This window comes from Colias philodice, chromosome 25 (genome assembly GCF_061535455.1).
Source record: "Colias philodice isolate Cphi_HAF_F1 chromosome 25, ilColPhil1 Martin Lab GWU primary, whole genome shotgun sequence".
In the NCBI taxonomy this organism is placed as follows: Eukaryota; Metazoa; Arthropoda; class Insecta; order Lepidoptera; family Pieridae; genus Colias; species Colias philodice.
In genome coordinates, this window is record NC_143110.1 from 6962014 (window position 1) to 6987665 (window position 25652).

General features: G+C 31.6%; 1 protein-coding gene across 3 annotated transcripts in view; it reads left to right on the plus strand.

Annotated features, from left to right (window-relative positions):
- Dpp10 (Dipeptidyl peptidase 10) overlaps positions 1-25652 on the plus strand; it is a 119405-nt gene that overhangs the window by 10148 nt on the left and 83605 nt on the right. For all 3 annotated transcript variants that reach the window (XM_089710953.1, XM_089710952.1, XM_089710954.1), the window contains exon 2: positions 20760-20878. In XM_089710953.1, the coding sequence (XP_089567079.1) occupies positions 20849-20878 (30 nt within the window). In that variant the 5' untranslated portion in view covers positions 20760-20848. The remainder of the gene's footprint in view (positions 1-20759; positions 20879-25652) is intronic.

Here is a 25652-nt window from a genome sequence, read left to right on the forward strand (position 1 = left end):
GTTTACCTTTCATATTAATTTTCCCAAAATTCTCTACCTTAATCTACTCTGTAAATAAACTTTATAAAAAAGTGTTTTATCAAAACAGTCACAATGAACGAATAAACATCCTTCGCGGTCTTTGAAATAAGATTTAATTGTGTAAGCGATATTCTTGCTTTTAACAATTTTCTTTGACAGGTAATATTTTAGTTTTATGATGGTTCAAGTTTTCCAATATTGCTGTTTAATTGTACCCTTAATTATGGCTGTTTTTTATTCCTTGGTTTTCATGTCTACAATCTTGAGGTTTACTGAAAATCTTTGGTATTTATTGAAATTAAAGCAACAGATACAAAATTCGCGTCAAATTATGAAAAAAACAACTTATTCTCAAGTAGATAACTGTATATAAAACACAAAAGTTACACTTGGGCATAAATAAATAATACAAACTTTTCAATGATTAAATAACTGTCCTTCCTCCCTGTTCCCTTTTCACTTTCGCCTCTTTAAACTTTTTTCATGTTGTTTGTTTTGACATCGAAATAAACAATAGGTTAATAAAAATATACAGAGCTTTTACTACACTGTACTTCTGGCGAACGATAATTTGAAAAATATAAACTACTAGCTTTTCGTCCGCGGCTTCGCCCGCGTTTTCAAAGAAAAACCCGCATAGTTCCCGATCCCGTGGGATTTCCGGGATAAAATCTATCCTATGTTTTAATCTAAGCATCTATATGTGTGCTAAATTTCATAGTAATCGGTTTTTTAGTATTTGGGTGAAAGAGTAACAAACATACACATCCATCCTCACAAACTTTCGCATTTATAATATTATAGTATGATTGTCTTATATTTCATATTTTCAAATAATATTCTTCCTATCGCTTCAGGGTATACAAGTTAGATGTTAGGTTTTGTGATTATGGGTCGCTAGTTAAATACACATTATTATAAACTACCCTTTCAACTCAGGAATACACAGTTGAAATTATACAATAACTCTCAAAACGTACAAATGTACACATAAAACAATTACTGTAAAATAACATCCCTTAATTTCTATCCACATCCTCAAACGGAAATAGACCATATATGGAATACATAGAGTATACATTCCACTGCGTAAATATTTTTTTGTAATTAGTAATTCAGATTTTCGGTTGGATACTTTTATTGTCGGGTAATATTACCATTACCACAGCTATATACGTTGAACTAAATTATATAACTGTCCTATTTTCATATTGTATAGTACTAAGTACTTTTGAGTATATGAGACATTATTAGATTCTCTATTGGAATCCGAAATAATTAATATATTATTGGTCTAGTTTTGTTTAAGAGTCATTACTAAGTATAACATTATCAATGATGGTCTATATTCTCGTTACTGATATCTCTTGTATTTATACAAGATAACATAATATTTTACAAAACAATATTTATTTTACTTTACACAAACAAATAAATTAAAACAATAAATATAGTCCATTGAATGAGTCCCTCCAAGGGGGGTCTAGAGTGCGTGAGTTAGTAACGTAAGATGTTTCTTCGGAAACATGTCAAGAGTCCCTAGGTAATAAACATACTAAAACCCCGGGCCACTAGGAGGAGCCCCGGAGTGGGGGGAGGGGGGAAATGGGTCCATTTTTTCATTTTTCGCTTAAATCTCAAAAACGGTACATGTTAGAGAAAAACTTTCAAGGAAAAATTGAAAGGCCATAAAATTATCTACAAGTTGTACCTGAATCATTTTTTCCTATATCCTACCGTTTCTGAGTTATACGCAGTAAAACATGATTTTGGCTCAAACAATTTCAACATCAATCGATCAAAAAATATTTCTTTCTTCCAAAAAACTCAAATGTGCAACTTGTGACCAGTACTGATAGATTGCTCTTAATTAGTTCTATAATTGGTAAAATAAACACATTCCTCCATGGAAGCCTTTAGGAGGAATCGATTGTCAAAATATTATATTAGGGCAGTTTGAGTTACTGAACTTGATCTTTTTATTTTTTTCTTCCAAAAAACTCAAAAATGCAACTTGTGACCGGTACAAATAGATTGCTCATAATTAGGTCTATCATTGCTAAAAATACCAGATTCCACCACGGAGGCGTTTACGGGGAATTGAATTTTATCAGGGTAGTTACGATACATGAACTTTTTATTTTTTTCTTCCAAAAAGCTCAAAAGTGCAACTTGTGACCGGTACAGATAGATTGCTCATAATTAGGTCCATCATTGATAAAAATACCAGATTCCACCATGGAGGCGTTTACGGGGAATTGAATTTTATTAGGGTAGTTAGTTAAAAAGTTCATGTATCGTAACTACCCTAATAAAATTCAATACCTCCTAAAGGCCTCCATGGTGGAATCTGGTTTTTTTATCAATGATAGACCTAATTATGAGCAATCTATCGGTACCGGTCACAAGTTGCACTTTTGAGTTTTTTTGGAAGAAAAAAAATAAAAAGTTCAAGTATCGTATCTACCCTAATAAAATTCAATTCCCCGTAAACGCCTCCATGGTGGAATCTAGTATTTTTATCAATGATAGACCTAATTATGAGCAATCTATCTGTACCGGTCACAAGTTGCACTTTTGAGTTTTTTGGAAGAAAAAAATAAAAAGATCAAGTTCAGTAACTCAAACTACCCTAATATAGTATTTTGACAATCGATTCCTCCTAAAGGCTTCCATGGAGGAATGTGTTTATTTTACCAATTATAGACCTAATTAAGAGCAATCTAACAGTACCAGTCACAAGTTGCACTTTTGAGTTTTTTGGAAGAAAAAAATAAAAAGATCAAGTTCAGTAACTCAAACTACCCTAATATAGTATTTTGAAAATCGATTCCTCCTAAAGGCTTCCATGGAGGAATGTGTTTATTTTACTAATTATAGACCTAATTAAGAGCAATCTATCAGTATCGGTCACAAGTTGCACTTTTGAGTTTTTTTGGAGAAAAAAAATAAAAAGTTCAAGTATCGTAACTACCCTAATAAAATTCAATTCCCCGTAAACGCCTCCGTGTTGGAATCTGGTATTTTTATCAATGATAGACCCAATTATGAGAAATCTATCTGTACCGGTCACAAGTTGCACTTATGAGTTTTTTGGAAGAAAAAAATAAAAAGATCAAGTTCAGTAACTCAAACTACCATAATATAATATTTTGACAATCGATTCCTCCTAAAGGCTTCCATGGAGGAATGTGTTTATTTTACCAATTATAGACCTAATTAAGAGCAATCTATCAGTACCGGTCACAAGTTGCACTTTTGAGTTTTTTGGAAGAAAGAAATATTTTTTGATCGATTGATGTGGAAATTGTTTGAGCCAAAATCATGTTTTACTGCGTATAACTCAGAAACGGTAGGATATAGGAAAAAATGATTCAGGTACAACTTGTAGATAATTTTATGGCCTTTCAACTTTTCCTTGAAAGTTTTTCTCTAACATGTACCGTTTTTGAGATTTAAGCGAAAAATGAAAAAATGGACCCATTTTCCCCCTCCCCCCACTCCGGGGCTCCTCCTAGTGGCCCGGGGTTTTAGTATGTTTATTACCTAGGGACTCTTGACATGTTTCCGAAGAAACATCTTACGTTACTAACTCACGCACTCTAGAACTTTTTATTCAATGGACTAATAATAGCATTTCTAGAACAATTTCCATTAAGATTGTTCGCTCGTATCGAGCATGCTACGCAAATACTAAAGCACTTGCTACGAGCGTTCTACGGTAATTCGTAGCAGGTGTCCGTAGCCGGTCTACCGTAGCAAATCCATTTGTAGCCGTAACCCTAAATAGAGATTTAGGTTTATTAATTTATTTAGCCTTCATTTTATAATTTATATTGAAATGGATTAATTTGTTCATACTAATGCTTGTTTCACTTTCCAATGATTCGACAGGGTATAAACAATAGAGGCATTACTTTAAGTTTTAATAATATTGTTTATAAGTAAGGAATTGTGTATTGTTCACCGTTCTGTGCTATTCTTGACTGCTTTTAAACTCAAACTCAAACTCAAACATTCATTTATTCAATTAGACTACTATTTAGTAGCACTTTCGAATCGTCATTACATAGTATTTTTAACATTTACCACCGATTCGGAAAGCAGTATCTATGGAGAAGAATCGGCAAGAAACTCCATAGTTGCTCTTTTAAAATAATGTTAATAAATTTACATAATATTATGTAACTTATATCTAACTACATAATATGCCAAAGAACTGTCCTGTGGTTTTTACGCGACAACCCTCCATGGGTCTTTATCGTCCATATATTCCTGAATACTGTAGTACGCTCTCTGAACTAGTACATTTTTTATGTAAGTTTACTTACTTAAATAAATAATGTTCTACTGCTGCATAAAATTCAAGACTATTTTCATTTCAAACAGTACTTGCGTTATATAAGAAATACTTTGCATACTCAAAATAAATTATAAGCTTCTCTTATAATATTACGTATTTATTAATATTGATAAATGGAGTCAAGACTTCCAATAAATTTGCATATTGTACGAGTACATTAGGGCGAGTCCAGGTGGTGAGGTTATTAACATAAACGCGAGTATTGTATACAGCATAAACGTGAGAGATAAAGCATAGCGTACACTGAACTGTAGGTGTGAAAATAAATAATTATTATCAAAATAAATTAATATAAATTGTTCTTATTTATCTTAGTACATTTACTCGTACGGCATGTACAATAACATACAATCTTGATAGTTTACTGCGATGATTGTAAGCTAAATAGCAAATTAATAAAGTGTGTTTAATAGTTTCAAAAATTGATATAGTTAATTAATTAAGCTTTGTTGTATCAAGATATAATAAGTCATAAGATAAACATGATAGAAAATATTTAAATATTTTTTTCTCTATCTTGATGTTCGACAGGTAAGGTACATTAGGTAATTATCTTAAAAACCTTACCGTAATTCCTTAACGTAATAAATACGTCGGATATCGTTAAGTGAATAAGGAGGAAAGATGCTCAAAGAATAATGTTCACGTTTCGTCTATCCTTAGCCTTATTTTGACACTGATTGAAGTTCAACAAATGTTTTTTAAATACATTTTGTTATTTTTAGCATTTATGCAAAAGAAAGTTGTCTTACACTACAAGTATGTGCGTATTTTAATGATGTTTGGTTTGTTCTATTTGTATGAAAAGCAACAATATAACTAATTTTAGTAAAAAACAACATAAAAAGTACGCCTGTTAAGGCGTTCTTATTATGTTGTTTTTTTTCCAGTAATTAGTGATATGTAAGAGTGTTTAGTGTGCGACAACCTTTAAATATAATTACAATTCAGCGAGGCAACGTGAAAATTACATTATTGAATATGCAATAATGCGTTTAATATGAACATTTAACCTATAATAAATCAAGTGCAAATTAATTTAAAGGCAAGTTTTATTATCAAAATCGATAAGAATTTAAGATAATATTTTTTGTGCGTTAAAATTGGTGACATGTTGGTTTTAACATTTCATTTTATTACGTATTGCTGAATAATATATGAGTTGTCGAACAAAAATATTTACGATGATATTTATTTTTATTTTTTTTTTTTATTTCTTTATTTGTATCAGGCAGCATTGCCCATATATTGTTAGTAGTACTTATTCTAGTGTTAATAAAACTACATATACTTATTTTTAGATTTAAGAGTTACAAGCCATTTCTTGTTGATAAAATTATGTACATTATTGAGAACTTTTAAAATACTATTATCATTTTTATTAATTCTATCCCTAATTGAAAAAATTTTTTTCCTTATTATAGCATAAAAATCATCTACTCTGTATAATACAAACATATGAGATGCACTACAAAAACGTGGCAATCCCATGAACATCCTGAATGCATTATTATATTGTACTCTAAATGTGTTCATTGTTTTTCGTGTATGCTTCACCCATAAGCTACTTGTATAAAATGACTGACAGTAGGTTGTGAACAATAGCTTTTTGACATTCCTACTACATTTTTTAAATCTCCTTATTATCATGTTTGCCCTAACTGATAGATTTCTTCTCTCCCTCTCTATATCCTCGTCATCACTCAGAGTGCTGGTAACGAAATGCCCTAAATATTTAAATTTATTTACATTAACCAACTCTGTTTCATTAAGATATATCGGAGGGACGTTGTCAGGACCTCGCCCCGACCGAAACACTAAAACATTGCTTTTTTTTTCATTATAAAGTAACCCATGTTCACTTGCATATTTCTGACAGATTCCCACCAACACCCTGAGTCCTCTGATTGAGGGACTGAGGAGAACCATGTCATCTGCATAGCTCAGGTTATTAATGTTAAATCCTCCTATATGACATCCGACATGAGTCGCACTCAGTTCCTCAATCAGGTCATTAATGTACAAATTAAACAACAAAGGAGAGGTTAAACCACCCTGTCTTACTCCACAATTTAGAACGTAGGTATCTGAGAGTGAATTTTGCCATTTTACTACATTCTGTTGATTTTGATACCAAAACCTCAAAATGCGAATAATGCTATCTGACACACCAGACCTTTGCAACTTGCCCCATAATTTATCATACACCACACGGTCAAACGCTTTACTTAAATCGAGAAAGCATGCATAAACTGATGTTTTTCTTTCTGTGTAATAAGCAATACAATTTTTTAAAGAAAATATAGCCAAATCAGTAGAAACATTAGGCCTAAATCCAAACTGTCTATCATTAAGTTTTATTTTATTTTCTAAAGATGGTAGTAAAATCTGTTCAAATACTTTTGAGAATACAGTTGCTAAAGATACTGGTCTATAATTATTAACATCTGAATGATCACCCATTTTGTTTTTGATTATAGGGACAACTGTTGTCCTCATAAATTCCAATGGCAATACGTTATGTTTTATAAAATAATTAAACAAAGTAGTTAATACTGTGATCAGAGAGGGTCCCGCATACATTAAATGTTCAATATTTAACTTATCATGGCCAGAGGATTTACCTCTCTTAACACTTCTAAATGACCTTACTACATCAACATCCTTAATTACAAAATCTACCTGTTTACAAAAATTAATTCCAGAATATAAATTGTTCACCGCTAATGAATCAACATGAAAATGCATTTTAAAGTTATTTGCGATTTTCGTACAATTACTTTCACAACCGATAGTACTAGGGATAGACCTAGTCCCGTTACATGAATTTGTGATACGCCAAAATTTTACAAAATTTTTATTAGTGTGATACTTTGCTAATAAATCATATTTGGATTGTTCTTGACCCATTTGACACTTTCTTAAAGCGGATCGAAACCTATTTCTTGACGACCGCATCAATTGATACAATTCACCATTACGAGGCTTATTAGCTATAATCCATAGTTTAAAATACGCCCTAGCTTCTTTGTGGTATTTCTTGACATGAGTATTCCACTTCAAAATACATTTATTCCTACATTGTTTCTTATTTATATATGTATATATGGCGGCTTGCTGCAAAATGTCAATTATTCTATTATATTCTGATATTATAAGACTTATATGTGTTTTATTTGAACAATACGAACTACAATTTTGACAATCTAATTTTAATTCTGTATCTTTTAATTTACTTTCACAAAATTTGGCATAGGATTTAATTTGTTGTAGGGATCTATTACCCCAATTTATTTTATTAGGCGCATACTTATCACTCATAATGATTTTGGGTGGCGGAATATTCATGTCAAACTTACAGCACAACCGTAAAGGTAAATGGTCAGACCATGATACATCATAAAGGATTTCACATTTTACAATAGTGCGCGAGGCTGATATTGTACAGACACAGTGATCTAACCACTTCACTGACCCATGCACATCACTTATAAACGTAAACGTCGATTGCATATCCAACATATCAATGTCAGAGCAGCGCCAGTCCATCTCCTCACAGAAAGCCCCAAGTTCCCGTCCAAACAAAGAGTCTGGATGAGCATTGTAATCGCCTAGCATATAAACCATTTGCACATCACAGCTTTCGACAACCGCGCTCATCGCGCTAAGCGTACTTGTAAATTCCGTTAAGTTATCGCTGCAATCACAGGGCATGTACACACTCATCGCAATAAAGAATAAATTATTTATCTTAAACTTAATTGCAACTACACGGGAATTTTCTTCGGCTGTATCAATAATATTCGTTTGTTGAAAAAGATTCTTCCTCCATAAAAGAGCCACGCCACCATATGGTCTACCCTTTAAAATGCCCTCGGAAGCATTTACACCTGAAATTCCATGATAAAGGAAATCTTCGTCAATTTCAGATAAAAAGCCAAGGTCGTGTGGCATGAGCCACGTCTCCTGAAGCGCAACGATATCCGAAAGGTGACAAAGCTGACGGATATGTTCTATAGATCTCTTTGCCGATTTACAATTGAATGAAGATATTCTTATGTTAGTAGCCATTTTTTTTATTATTATTTTGAAGATAGATGCGTTCGTTTATTACTTCCATGGGTTTTATTTTTATAAATAAATTTTCTATACACTATACCAGGCGGCCAAAATTCTTCGTTTAAAAATATATTCAATTTGTGCGCTTCTATCGTTACTACAAATGTATTAAAATTTGTTTGATTATTGAATGATTTTAAATAGTCAATTTTAATCACACTTTCCCCCTTTTTTTTAATGTATTCCTCTAATTTATCCGCGGAAATTTCGCAACGAACTCGAGATATATATAACGCTGATGTAGTAGGAACAGCTTGTAATAAATCGTCCGCGTGCCCTTTACCGCGCATATTTCTCTGAGTATTTTTTTTCCTCTTAGTGACTAATTGAAACCCATCACTGTCATTTCTATTATTGTTTTCTCGCGGAGCAGCAACAACGTCTCGATATGAGGAAGTATGTGTACTCGCCTTTACCTTTGTATCTACTATCCTCGACTCGACCGATTCCTTTGTGCATAATACATCCGTCGCGGTCGTTTGAATATTTGTCGAATGGGATGAGGGTACCTTCTTCTGTATCTTTTCCTGTCTACCACCATAATCGGAATGTTGATCTTCCACAACATCTGATTGTTGAGTAGGCTTGTGTTGCTCACAGAGTTTCATTTTAATGGAGACCATGTCGTTTTGCATTTCAGTTATTTCGCTTTTCGTAATTAAGTTCATCTTCATTTGCGTAACTTCAGTTTTTAGTGACGTTAACTCTTTTAAAATCTTGGTGACATCCAAGTGGTCAAAAGTGACCGGTGGAATTTTATGCAGATCTCTTGCCACAAAAATAGGTAGGTGGTCAGGTTCTGTTTCCTTCAGCGTTTTAATTATATCTTGAACATTTTTCACAGACCTTGAGTCCCCTTTTCGTGTTGTAATCCGTGTTCCCAAATTTTCACAGATAACGGCTTTAGCATTTTCTATTTCTTTTTCAGAAAAACTATTTGTACATATTTGAGTAATCGCTTGTTCATCAATTACATCAATGCGATTTGATATATAACAGAGAACTTCGTTGATTATTATCTCGTTTTCCGTACTCATTTTTTATTACATATTAAACACTGTTGCACTTCCAAAAAGTTTCAATTCATGTTATATGTACACATTACACTTTCAAAAGTTTTAATTCATGTTATATATTTTTAAACTTTACTATTTTATTTAATTATGTACTTAGGACAAACGCTCAACGTTCCGTTGCGTTCAACGTCAGTTGCGTAATGAAAGTTCCCATGTATTTGATATCTAGGATGATATAGTCAGAACTTTATTACACTTTTATTTTTAAACATCGCTGAAAAAAATTATGCCCTTCATTTATTAAGCGAAACTTCAAACATTAAGCGAATGTGAATTCGGAATAGTTACTAAAATTAAACATAACATTACTATTAATTCTACTATGAATGTCTCAACTGATGAATGATTAACTCATTCAAACGCATCATCCCATAATCAGCCTATATACCTATTATACATTAAAACGATCGTAATGTGAAGTGATTAAGGTTTATATTGAACTTAAAGCACGGATAATCTAACTAGATCGATTCGTAAGCGATAGCAGCTAAGTTCAAACTCGTGTACCAGTTTCTACACTTTTGGACGAGTTTCGGTTCAAGTTGGTGAATATCAATAGTTATAAGTTTGAAGCACGAACATCTTTAAAAGGTTCTAAAACAAGTGACTACCTCTTTTGATATATGTAGTTGAGTTTTGCACATGAGAGGCGGCGATTCTGTTCGAAGGTAATTGGTGAAACTTTCCTGAACATTCATATAATATTGATGGTACATATATACGTATCTATTAACATTTTGTTACAAATTTAAATGAAATTAATTAATTACATATATTTTACTTTATATGGGTAGTGGGCGAAAGGTTAGTTGGGCAGTTTGTGTTCTTCCAAACTGCAATTTTTCATAGTAAGTATTAGTAAGGTGTCACATTCAATAGGTAAACTATATAAACAATTCACATTATGCTATATGTAGCGTAGTGTGTATTAATTACTGTACTAACTATAGGATAAAGAATGTCGTGATCGACTACAATACTCCTATTTCGCCATACTCTAATGAATTATTCACTTAAGTCAAACGCTACTTCTTACAAATAAAAATTAGTCTCTCTCAAATTGAAACTTTACATATTTCATACCCAACCTATATTTTCTCTCTAATTTATTATTCCATCAAAACTCAATTAGATATGTATAAAAACATCCAATAGCTTTCCTTCAAAGGTTATTTATTTACACTGTAGCTACATTGATGACGTAATTTACTTCTGGAAACTACAAATTGACGCTAAATGACTTTAGAGTCTTCATTAAAATAATTTCAGTAGTTTTAGCGTGTTTAAGTTACAAAAATTAAAACTTTCGCATGTGTAAAAATCATTTAAATTATATTAATTTTATATTTCGTGTCATATTCCTTTTGTATAAAACTAATATTTACATTTTATAGATGTATAAATATACAATATATGTATAGACAGTTCTAGGTTAAAAATAAGGGTTAACGATCAATATTTCACTCAGTAGAAATAACTCAATTCAAATAGTTTGGACTCCTAATTATTATTTGAAATTCTTCCAAGTGGTTTGTTCATTATTCTCCAGACATAGCGAAAATTCTAATAGAGCATTTCTTGGAAAAATAAAATAAAGTCACAAAATTCCGTCTTCTTTAGCTTTCGTGTCGTTTCTTACACAATGTTTATTAAATTGTAATAAAGAAACATTCAAACATCTTACTACATTTGTTAAATTGTTAATAGTATTATATCTATAATGTTTATTTAAAATCTTCGCGATTTTTTCATGATAATATTACGAACGCACAATGTCGGTAAGTAATTGGAATCGCGGACTTAGTGAAATTTCTTTAGGCGCGCGCGCGAGTAAAATTTCAAGTTCATGGCAATACCATCACGTAATGGGGTTAGGCGACGATTTTGGTATCTTTGAATCTTGCCAAAGAAGTTTCACTTCTGACACGTGTGCTCGGCACACCTCTGGTTTTTATAATTCAATAATTTACATTCAATGTCATTTCATTTTCTATGTATTATACGGTACATGTAAAAAAATCGAATGTTTTACTCGGAACCGATTTTCTTGCGAATATATTTAAAGAGTCCCTCAACAAATACAACATCAGTTTGTTCACGAATTGGCCGCGGATCGTTATCATGCGAAGTTCGAGCCTTTTATTTGTTCGGCCTTACGATATTGTTATGAGAAAAGCTTTTCTAGATAACAAGAGTTTTATCTTAAATCTGTAGTGGAGTTTTCGTCGCAATGGTATAGGCTTTTGTACATCCCACTGAAGGATATATTGTACGCGGATACAGTATAGCGTGTGCTTCAGTTTGTTATTTATTTGTTTGTTTCGCCCATTATCTGTGTATACATTTGTAGTATGGATGAACTTTCTGTAAGCTTTTATTTCGAATAGTAACTTCCGTTTCTTATATAGACCAAGTATGAGCTTATCGATGCTTGTATTGTATTGATACTATATTATTTACTTTGAAATTGGTTTAATTAAATTCTATAAAATGAAAGGGAACCGATTATTAAATATATTTCAATGTCACTAGTTCCTTATCTAATTTAACAAATTGTAGAGAAGAGATGTTTACAAAATATATTTATACGTTTATTCTTTTCGAAATTAGCCGTGACGTGAAAAAACGAAAAAACCTTTATGTATATTATCTGAAACTCCATGAACATTCTGGAAAATTATCAAACTCATTTTGTATTTTAACTTCCGCCATTTAGCCTTTTTTACCTTTTTGGGGTTGTATTCAACGTTCCGTTTAAAACATTTTGTACTTTTTGTGTAAAATGAGCAAAGAAATACGTACCGGTTTGTAAAAAAAACTGTTACATTAATTTGAATAGGAGCTTAAAATAAACTTTTGCTTAATGTGGAAAGTATTCATACAGTTAAAAATAATTAATAAATATCAATAAAGTGTTATCATTCATTCTTAGAGCTTTATTAAAACGCCAAAGAAGAGTATAATATATATAAAAAAAAAATAACTAAACCAGAACAAGCTTTAATTCAGTAACGAATATATGTGTGTAGTCCCCACGATAAGCACTTGACAGTATATCATACGGCGGTCGCAGATTAACGCAGTGATCTATCGACTTACAAATACTTGCTTGATATTAGTTCTAAGTTTAATAGAGTATGAGCTGGTAATAAATATAGGATAATTTTAATTGATTGATGGTTACATATTAGAAAATAACGATATTATGAGAGTGTTACTTTAAATAGAATATTGGTGAGAAACTGTGACTGACACTTTATTTGAAACATTAATCAATATTCATTATGCATTGTAAATACATATGTCTATTCTATTAAAAACAATTCTAGTCCATGCTTTTGTCGAATTAAGAAATAAAACTGAATATTTAATTTATAGATTGTGCTTAATATGGTATATATGCATACGCTTTTCTATCTATTTAAATAAACGATACTAATAAAGCCACCTCGTACCTATTCCCCAAAACAAAACAGAAAATCTCTACTAGCGGAAACTAAGCTGCGAGAAAGCTTAATAAGGAACTACGTCACATATAATTAACAGTTTCTTAGAATAAGAACGAGCTACAAGATAATTCCAAAGACTTTGTGTATTATAAAAACGTAACGAAAAAATGTGAATAGTCCCTCAGTAAGTCGGACAAATTGCAGAGTTTCTAGCCGCAGTCGTTATGTTGCGGGGCAGCTTGCATGTGAAATATTACAGTCGTTACCATCGTGGTATCAGTACATCTTTATACACTTGGCTTATAAATCCCATGCCGGACAAATGTGGGACGTCCCATTGTTAAAGAGGACAAATTTGTTCAGGATTTTACTGTATGTTATAATTTATTTTACTATGACATTGTAGGTCGTAGGTTCAACCTTTATTTATTTTATAGTGGTATGATTTCATGAAAATTAGGTTGATAATGTTGCTTCTCAATTTTGTACAGTTTATAAGATCGATTCCGTGATTATTGGATTTTTTCAATGCATAATCAAAGGAGGTAGAATCTATTTTTTTTAAATGAAATAAAATTAATTTATTTTTATTACTTTTGCGTAAATATGACAAATCAATCATTTTATTTCACAAAATACCTATATATACTATGTAATTTTAGGAATATAAAGGAATTTAATTCCTAGGCTTTTAGGTACACAAATACGAACTAAATCCAGCTAGAACAAAGGCGGTAGGAAAAGGATTAACATGGAAACATCCTCTCTGTTGCCAGCGCTGGGTCACAGATAAAATATTCATTTCAAACGGTTTACGATTAGACGCTTTAGATATAGAATGTTATAAATTACTAGCGGTCCGCCCCGGCTTCGCCCGTGGTACATATGAAAAATAGATGTTGGCCGATTCTCAGACTTACCCGATATGCACAGAAAATTTCATGAGAATCGGTCCACCCGTTTCGGAGGAGTATGCAGACTAACATTGTGACACGAGAATTTTATATATAAGATGTTATTTATAAGCTGTCATGAATTACTAGAGAATAAATGTAATAAAAGTATTTGTATTATTTTATTGTCCTAACTCCGAGGCACACGTAGTAGGTACATAAATTTATTTATTTATTTATAAAGAAGTAGAAATGACATATTCAATGAATAAACGAGCCATAAGTATTCCCTTACAATTATAGAATGTGAGATATTTAAAATAAGTTCCTATTTCCCGTTTTATAAATGTCTTTTTATTTATGGAAAATGTAGCAAGTGGAATGTTAAAAAATAGATTAAGCCAATATTATTTCGTCGTTCGTTCTTCTCATAATATTGAATACATATTATGTCGAAGAAGGTGAACGCTTTGTTCCCAACACCGCAGAACTTATAGAATTAACTAATATAATGTTGAATAAACTTTAAACCTTTGATGCTTCCAGTGATGGGCAAAGACAGCAACTAACGAAGTCAAGGTATTGTTAAAGTTTGAACTAGTTGTTCGAGTAATGTATCGATACGGTGGTTTGTTCAGTTATTTCAATGTTTAACATTGTTTTATAGATATTCTAGAGTTCCGTAACCAAAGGGATCCTATTACTGCGACTTCCCTGTTGGTCACCAGGCTCTCATGAATCGTCACAGACAGTTGAAATTTTCAGAGATGACGTTTTTTTTTATTACAAATTAAGAAAAAAGCGACGTTCGTGAACGATCGCGAAGCAACGATTGGCTCGGTCATCATAGAAATCTAAATAACAAGACACTAGAAGTCGTAAGCGTGCGTGACCTTGTCGCCACTCAGGTGATTTTCACATCACCAGTGCATTCGTCACTGTTCAGTTGCTCTGGAGACGTATGAGTGTATACATGGTGTGTTTCAGCAATTCCCATTGCGGAAATTCTTCCACAAGTTGTAATTATACTTATAAAGGAATAATATTTCATCGGAAAATATTTTTTTAGGAAATAATGCGGTTTTTCCTTAAAATTATAGAATATTTACAAGTATTACGAGTGTCACCATAGTAATCGAAATAACAATGAATGACACAGTCGACCATTCTTATTATCACGTTTGTTCGTATTGGAGCAAAAAGTCTCATATACTTAGGGATGTTATTCTAAAATAAACCGTAAATTCGTGCGTTAGGATACATATTCAAAAGCTTAATTTAATAGTTAAGTTAGTTTTCACTAAAATCAAGCTGTCCAATAAAAGGCATAGTTTACTTACTGTTTAGCTTTCGGTTTGAATGTGTTGATTTTGGCGACAGCGGTTTTCATACGAATTATGACATTATAGCACTTCTATGTGTCTTGTTATTTAGATTTCTATGTCGGTCATCAATTAAATAATGATTTTTAGTTATTTAGTATTTGTACAGAACCCATAGCTTCGCGAGTCCGACTCGCACTAGAACGAATTTTTATCAAAATTATTATGAGGATTGCCGTAGCTTAGGGATACTAACCATAAAAATGCGATAAGAAAAAGGACTTGACAATGAATATGGGATTTAAGCCCCTGACTGGAGTAATGCGATAAAAATATGATAATCTCTGAATTATTTTAAATCTCAGCTGAATACCTATAACAAGTTAATATTGTTAGTTAGGACATATGTTTCTGAAGAGACTGTTGAACCGAATTCAATATAGTGCGTTTTACTTCAATCGCGCGTAAAGGTTACACGCACACACTTTTTTTTTAAAACTGTTGAATTTTTCATTCACTTTGCTATTCACAATTGATCCGTTTGAAAATTTGATTATAATATTTGCCACTAGCTGAGATATTGCTTTATTACAATTTAAATTGTACACTTCCGAAGTAATACTATTATATACGAACCTTACATTAGCCATAACTAAAAATAAAATGCTCTTACAAAGCCGTACATTGTACAATGTACATGCCATAGCTTATTCTAAAAACATGTTCGTATTATTTCTACCATAAGCTTCCTTATAGCCCCCTTGTACTTTATCAAAACGTCACAATAAAACCGACCCAGAATGTTTACTTGTATAAGTGTTTTGGCTCCAGTAAGGGCCGTAGTAATATATAATATGTATACATTTACTATGTAGTGGGTGACCATGATTTACGAGTTAAGTTGGAAGAGGTTAGGGGTCATTGACCTTGATTGTGAAGCCAAAAATATTGTATAATTATTTATGTATTTGTTATATATAAGCAAACATATATTTATGCACTTAACAAGCACCGTTATTGTATATGATGTAATATAGTATATTCAATATTCATATTAGGCTTTAAACCATACTATAATTAGAAAAAGATAATTATGTCCAGTAATGTTTTAACTGTTTATGTTTAACAAACACTTAAATGCTTCTAGTTATTTACACAGTAGAATAAATTAACCACTGTATACCACACGTGTACATAATAAATTTCTCTATCTTAAATATAAAATAGCTTATAATTTGTGTCAAAATTACTAGTAAAATTCGAAAACAAAATAGCAAATGGTTTCATTTAACAAGTTTTTACTTGGCTTCACTCGGTCACGGGTCACCTGGCGTATGTTTGCTGGTTCCATAAATTCAATTTGGCTCACTTCTCTATGATCGATTGTATTACTTAGATGAGTAAATATTTAGTCGATTGATGACAAAAATGTCTTGTGTTAGTGTGTAAAAGGCTTTTTCTATTAATATATTGGAAATAAAAACAATCAAATACAGTATTAATACTTACCTTCATTCATTGTTTATTTCATTTGATCTGAGGCTTTCTTGCATCTTTTCTAGTGAGAAGAAAGAACATCAAACTTGCTTTACTACGTTCCTTATTGGAACCAAATAATTATTTAAAAATATTATACAAAAACATCAATAAGTGTTTAGCAATATATGTATTACTAAATTATGTTATAAATTTTGAGACAGTTCCTTAATCATATCAAAACATGGTCACTCTATTACGCATGCGTGATTTCTGAATGATTTATTAGCGTAAAATTTTAATGAGCCCACCGGGTATTGTGGTGGTGAGGGAAATTCACAGAGGTAAATTCCTACGTATACATAATCTGTATCAATAAATAATCGTATTTATGTTATTTATTAACAGTTTCATTCATGAATAATCCGGGTTTCAGTAGACTTCGATAAATGTTGTATAATATTGTTTAAAAAATTATGATGGATTTTTTGCGTATTGCAGACTAATTCTATCTAAAAACTTTCAGACGAATGGACGTAGGTACAGAAGTAACATCTTTAGTGATGTTAGAATGAAGTAATTTTTACATGTCTGTGAAATACACTCTATATAGAATCTACAAATTTTAAAGAGTTAGTCTTGTAGCTTCCAAGAACAGTTGTATACTAAAAATTTAGTTTAAAATTATATATTATTTTTCAGCAAATTGACATATTGTGTGTAACTTAATGTAATGTTGTATTTTCCTGTTACTAAAGGTGCAGTAGACCATATTGTATTCAATTTTATGCTATGTAAAATAATATTGACTGTATCCTTTGTTGGAAAATCATAAATAAATAAATACACTCCTAGGTACAGTGTTATATGCCTGTACTGCTCAGAAAACAATCGAGAAAACCTAAATAGATCAGTGTCAGCTTTTAAAAGCGTCTATCCCTTTCCCCAAAGGGACATGGAATTCCACTTTGACTTTCCTACTAATAAATTACACTGATTTTTCCCTTTTTAATTGGGTTATACGACTACAATGTATTGTTCAATGTTCTCAACTCAAATATTTACTATAATGCTTGATTTACTTATAGAAATACTCAACACCTAGTTAAAGTCATACTCAAAATCGAACTCAAACTCTTTAAGATTAGCATAGTAACATTGAATTTCTCTCTTCTGTTCCTTTAGAATAGTAGAGAAACATTTAATTATAATCAAATAATTTGCATAACCATTACATTTAAACACGATTCATTGACAAATAGCCGACCAATTTCCAATTCTGCGTTTTAAATAAAGCAATATAATATCCTTTTTAAGTATATGAAGCTTCAAACATGAAATATAGAAATAATTTCTCGACGACTTAAGCGGCGCAGTCAATAAGGTCCCTTATAATCCGATATAACCACGTTTTACGACGTCCTTTTAGCTGTGGCCAATATATTATGTACTCTATAAATCTTCGTAATACCCGAAGGATATCCTGAAAAAATTGACGCTTTATTTAGGGAATGAGCAATGACCTGTCAATGTGTTTATTTTGTTCGGATAATTGAGAGTCAAATGTATGCTGTTGTTAAAAGCTATTAAAAGGCCTATATTTTTTCATGTTAAACCTCGTTATTTCAAGGCTATGAAATATTTATAATAAAGATCGATTTCTGTATTATGTAGGGTGCCTTCAAAAGCCATAATAATCACACAACAAATTGTAGAATTATGCAACGAATCACATGTTTACAGTATCGCAGTAGATACATGTAAGTTTATTTATATTTAGATATCTAATGTTACAGAACTATTTACAAGTTTGCGGTAATATAGGCACAATTTGCGATGAAATTGGATTTATATGATACAACGGCAACGAAGTTGCAATCTAGTGCATTGTACACATTATTATTGTACTAGTTGCGCTTCGCGGTTTCACTCGCGTGGCTCCGCTCCTGTTGGTCTTAGCGTGATGATATATAGCCTATAGCCTTCCTCCATGAATGGGCTGTCTAACACCGAAATAATTTTTCAAAAGATATTTTATATACCGTAATGCAATCGAATTTATTTTAATAAGTCAAAAACTTTTAACGAAGACCTATGAGAGTGAGACTGTCTTCTCTGCAACTGAAATGAACTAGTACACAAATAGCATTGTGAATATATAACCAACGCAAAAGTAGTTGAAATATATTGCTAACTTAGGAACTCTTGCGTCTGCCAAGTTGTATTATGATAAGGTTATACCCTCGCTTTGGAATAGTTCGGATTATCCAAAATGGAAGCCAAATCTCCTTTACATTCAGTTTTCAAATGCAAATTCAAATTCAAATTTTAAATTCGCGTGTTCCTATTGTCTTACGTTATGGCGCAGTTTGGTGTTTGCTCGATATTGGTCTGTGTTTAAATTTGTAAATTATAGTGCAGTTATATGAATATTATAGTCTGTTATATTTTTGTAGTGGAGTGGTAAATAATATATGAAAGTTTATTCTGTTCTACATAATATGGCATTTTATTATTTATTGAGTTAGAAACAAACGTTATTTAATACTGTATGAAAGAATGCATCGAAGTTATTGAAGAATTGAATAAAACTTACCGCGTGTAATATAAGAATTAAATGAATGATATGTTGATTTGTAAAATTTAATGAGAAAAAATGTTTTTCACAGCATCCAATGTCCATTCTTAAATTTTCTATCTTGTGGCACATATACGATGATGAGGATCTGTTATTATGAATTATCTCTGTAAAATCGGATTGTTTTATGTTTATTCACAGAAAATATAGCATGAAAGATCTTTCATTGTTTGTTTGTACAAAACGGATAAATTAAACAAGTCAAGATTTATTAAACAAGGCTTTAACGAGTTATTTCGAATGTGAACATGTATTGAATAATTGGTAATTTACTATTATAATAGGACTTACATATATACGACATTCACAGTTTTATTTAGGTAAATAGTGCCTAGACGTAGACGTCGTAAATTCGAATGGAAGCGTAGGTAGGTAATTAAAAAAAAAAGACGTGTGGCACTCGGGGACTGCCGCGGTAAAGCTATTGCATGCTATGCCTTCAAGCCACACCTCCGCGCCCGTCGGAGTGGGGAGCGTGAGGTTTTTCGTTACGGAATTTTTCGATTCGGTCCCCGCGCTCAAGGCCCGCGATAGAAGCTATGCAATAGCTTAATATAACTTTCCGTAACAGCTAAATATAATCTACTAATAAACCTTACGGAATGTATCAACTAATATAGATCTAGGTTTTGTCTGTACATTGTCAAAACGTTTATAGGTACAAATTGTTAGACCATAATTCCTAATTGCTCCAGTTTTACAGAGCGGTTTACTCACGGTTTACTTCACGAGCTCTCTTCACAATGGGCAGCGTTGGCCCAACAAATGATCGTCGATGTTTGCCGCCATTACGGCGATTATGAATAAACATCTACATAATGATCATAGACATTTAGACTCTCTACACTATCGTGATTGCCTCTACTCGCCCAACGCTGCCCATTGTGAATGCCCATTAACTTCAGACATTTATAAAGAAAGCGACCACAGCTGACGTTTTAAGACTTTTTAATTAAACTCTTAAACCAGCGATTTAATATTAATTACGCCGCCTTGAATGGGACACATGCTGGTAATTTAATTTTTAAAGACTTTTGGTTGAAATGGGGCTATTAAATGAAATAACTGCTTTTGTCCAACCATTGAGACTAAAATGATCTTAATGATTACGATAATGGTTAAGATATTTTACGTACAATAAAATGAAAATAAACAAAACTTAAAGCAGTAATAGAAAAGAAAAATAAATTACATTTGCAATGTAATATTGTTTACATTTGTAAATTTAAACAAACGTAACATTGCTTATTCTATGCTTCTCAATATAAATTATAATTAGGTTGTTTTTTTACAATAACTGCTATTTGTCTAATTCAATTTTACGCAATATAATAAATTTGAACAATATAGATAAATTTGAACACCCTGTATTCAATTAAACAACAACCATTTCTTGTTACAGAATGTGCCAGCGGTCTCGGTACATCAATACAAGTGTTGGATGCGTTATCGATTGACCACGCTCCTTCAGCTTTGTAGACAGCTACAAAGATGGCTGACAATGTGGCGTTTGATGATGAGGTAAGTTTTAGAACACCCTGTATATGATTCCTTAGAAATTTGCATTGCAGTATTACAGAATATTACAGGCAATGATTAAATTATCATTGATAACCCTAGTTTTTTATGTAGATAGTTGACATATCTAGTTATAATCTATTAATTGCGGTCGTAATGATTCTGCTGTTGTAATCCATACTATCTATACCTACGACAATTACTATTTTCTATTTGATTTCAGAAATGAATATTATTATGCGAAAGTATAATATTAATTTGTGACTCCATCTTTCCTTCTATCTTTTAAACCGATTGGGATGAAAAATATAGTACCTAGATAGTTTAAGACCAGAAAAAGTATTAGGTTTTAACCAGGAAATCTCACGGGAATGGGAACTAGTAACTAATATTTACCACATGCATTCCATAGCACGCATTGCGGTGAAACACACATTCGATTAATCTACATTGTGATACAAAAACAAATATATTATGTATGTATTGTCACGGTACGTGTGCCTGGTGGTTTCATTTACATACCTACAAAAAGACGGTGAAAATGTAAATTATTATTGACTGTTTGGAAAAAAAGGATATATTTACTTATATAAATTGTATAACCTTGAAATTAAAAAAAATGTTAAGTTTCCTTTAGAATTTATTGCATGTTGAATTTTTTTTCATTATAGCTAAGTATAACATATTATTATGTACAAATGCAATATATAAATGCTGAGAAAATTTGTTGTATTTAACCAATTCAATAAGAAAGAAAAAATCTTGCAATAACCCTGATTCCGTGCGTTTAGATTTTGGCAAGCACATCGCTGCAATTTTTTTATTTACTAATAAATAAATTTGACAGACTGACATACAACTGAATTCTGAGCGGGCTCCATTTCAAAGTCTGTTACAAATAATCTTATTTTTGGAACTACTATTTAGTGTTTTATTGTATGTCTGTACGTTTTGGCTTTGATCTCGGAAGAAAAGTTTGATTGAAAAGTTTTTTGTGTCATAATTTTAGTGATTTTTGCCAACAGTACAGATTTATACATCACTAGTTTTCCGCCAGCGACTTCGCCCGCGTTTTAAAAGAAAAACCCGCATAGTTCCCGTTCCCGTAGGATTTCCAGGATAAAACCTATCCTATGTATTAATCCAAGTTACCCTCCATATGTGTGCTAAATTATATTGTAATCGGTTCAGTATTTGCCTGAAATAGTAACAAACATACATACGCATACATCCATCCTCCAAAACTTTCGCATTTAAAATATTATTAGTAGGATCTGTATTAAACTACCAGCTTTTATTAACTAAACATGTACCTATAATCTCTATGTTTCTAATCGGAAGTTCCGGGTAATTTCTAAATCAACTTAATTCCTTTTCCTGGAACATTTACCTACTGGCGAATAGCTGATGTTATTAATTTAATCTTTCCAGTAATTCGAGTATTTTACTACCTATGTACTAACTTATTTTACTTGAAATACTTCCGATATTCAATTTAGCAGTTAGGTACGTACATTTGGAAAATCAAACATTCATATAGATCGATAGTAATTTTAATTCTCTAATAAGTTTAAAATAAAAGCAATCTTTATGCAGTTCAAATCTCCATAAAGTTTACAATTTAAACTGACAAAACAAAAACAATTGAAACACGTAGATAAAAAAATATTGCATCGAAATACAGAAAATCTGCTGGCAATCAAATCGTGAGTTTGGATAAAATCGAAACGTCAGCATTGCATGCGCTGATTTTTATGAAATCACTTTTATATTACTTTTATATAAATTATACTAGCTGGAGGTACGGCTTTGCTCGCGTAGTACTTGATATATGTACATGAATACCTCGCGTTTAAAAACTGCAAGGAACTCTTAAATTACTAAAGGTTCCTTGTAAAGTCTATTCGATAATTTTTCTCTGTACGATTGTTACTTTTTCATGCAATAATTGTATGAAAACGGTTACAATAAGATCTCTATTTTCATCAATTACCTAATTAAAATTAGATATTCCTTAATAAGTGCACTACTAAATAATTAAACGACTAGCTACTAACAAGCTTTCCGCACGCGGCTTCGAGCGCATTTTCAAAGAAAAACCCGCATAGTTCCCGCGGGATATAACCTATCCTATGTGTTAATCCAATCTATATGTAGGTACCTATGCTAAATTTAATTGTAATCGGTTCAGTAGTTTTTCCGTGAAAGAGTAACAAACATACACATCCATCCTCACAAACTATCGCATTTATAATATTAGTAGGATAGGATTTATTCTATAATCATCATTGCATTGTTAAAATAAAATTTAGATAATGTTTTCTTATATTGTTTATGTCAAACATATCGTCTCGATTGTTTGAACGGCTTAACTGATTTGAATGCAAGTTAGAAAGCTAAGTAAGTACTTAGCTTGTATATTTTTTTATTATACTTTCTTTATGATCACAGATTAATCTTGAAACTCATTTTGTCAAAACACGTATAAAAGCCCAGATATTAACGAGATTATATAATCGTCAGTAATTTTATTCCCTCTCCATTTTAATAAGAGCGTTTTCTTTCTTTTTAGGCTAAAATGGCAATGATTAATCGTTGCGTGGAACAGCGGCATAAGAACCGAATTAACTGTTTCCTTGACTGCCAATTAGTTATCGGATCTAGTTTTTGTTCTATTTGGTATATCTTTACTAAATAATATCATCTATATACTACATTATATACTAGATTTCCGCCCGCGGCTTCGCCCGCGTTTTCAAAGGAAAACCCGCATAGTTCCCGTTCCCGTGGGATTTCCGGGATAAAACCTATCCTATGTGATAATCCAAGTTACCCTCTATATGTGTGCTAAATTTCATTGTAATCGGTTCAGTAGTTTTTACGTGAAAGAGTAACAAACATCCATACATCCATACATCCATACATCCATACATCCATACATCCTTACAAACTTTTGCCTTTATAATAGTATTAAGATTAAGATAAGATAAGATTAAGATTAAGATTAAGATTATAATATTATAAAGCTGAAGAGTTTGTTTGTTTGTTTGTTCGAATGCGCTAATCTCAGGAACTACTGGTCCGATTCGAAAAATTCTTTCGTTGTTAGATAGCCCATTTATCGAGGAAGGCTATAGGCTATATATCATCACGCTAAGACCAACAGGAGGATTACTTAATTATTCTTACAAAATAGTTCGCAATAATAGGTAGTAAAGTACATTTTATTTACTAGCAAACCCGGTGAATATATTCTGCTACGACAACCTTTATAAAAAAGCACATAAAAAATATAACTCTGTCAAGCAGTTTTGTTACATACACTGTGACAAGTATATGTGTAGGTACTAGGTATAGATATGTAACAGCTTATAAAAACAGTTTTGTAACAACAAATGATTTAAATTCAGAATTTTTTATGATTGTTATTACTTCAAATAAAAATGTTCCCGTTATTCTAACGAAACGTAAATAATTAGATCACTAAACAAATTTTACAGTTGAATGAATTTTTCACGATGGAATGGTAAAACATTATTGGATTTTCCTCTTTCAATTAACCAGACGTTGATTTGAAATTATTGTGTTTCTGACGTTTACAAAGCTTTCAAATATACATTTCTACATTCTAGGAAAGTTTTTAGAAAAAATATAAATACTAGCGGTCCGCCCCGGCTTCGCGCGTGGTATATGTTTACGTTTTCTCTACGTAAGATCCTTGTACTTCAAGGAATATTATAAAAAAGAATTATAGAAATCGGTTCATCCGTTCTCGAGTTATGCGTTTACCAACACATTTTGCGATTCATTTTTTTTTTATAATATAGATTTACAAAACACATTCTTTGCTTCGTACATCATACGTGTTAGATTATGTGACTCCATAATAATTATTTTTTACAAAACAACTAAACTGCATTCAAAATGTCAATAGACAAAATTTAAATGTACCAACCTTCAAACAGCCGGAAGGCACCAGCTTCCAAATAAAAATTAAAATACAATCAAATTGAGAACCTACTCCTTTTTTGAAGTCGGTGAAAAATGCAGCTTTCTCACAGTAATGATAAGTAGTAATAACTTATTTATTTATTTAATACACATAAAACACACTAACATTACAGTTTCCTACTTCGATAGTTGTTATAATTACATTTAAAGCATTATTTATACTTGTTAAATTGTCTTATAGCAACAAGCAAAGATCAAATGTTTCCTCTGTACAAAACCTAAATACCTACTCGTGTAAAAATCAAATAGGAAAATATTACGATTGATTTTCAACTACAAGCTTTGACCTATTGTCTTTAAACTGGCAATTACAGCTAAGATCAACAGGAAATCGAGAGAGCATTGATGTCTCGACTATTGTCTGTTTAAAATGCTATTATTGTACTGTGATTGTGTTTTGGTTCATTCTATCGTGGATTTGTAGAAGTACTCGCGCTGTTACCAAATATTTGGAACTTATGAACGAATAAATTGAACGTAACATGTGTTATACTTATACATATAATTTTTGTATTTAACTGAAATATGCAAAGTTTTATTGTTCTAACAAAAAACATGAAGCCGCGCAATTCTACATTTAAGTTATTTATTGCAATTTGATATTATTTTTATTTGGTTACAATTACTACAACTGAAGTTTAGTGGAAGTTTCAAAATCGGTAAAACGTAAATTATATCAAGATGTAAATTGCCCCAAATTGGAGGTAATCTCTATCACCTATCAAAAACTATCATCACAATATATTCAGTAAGAAATTCCTACTTC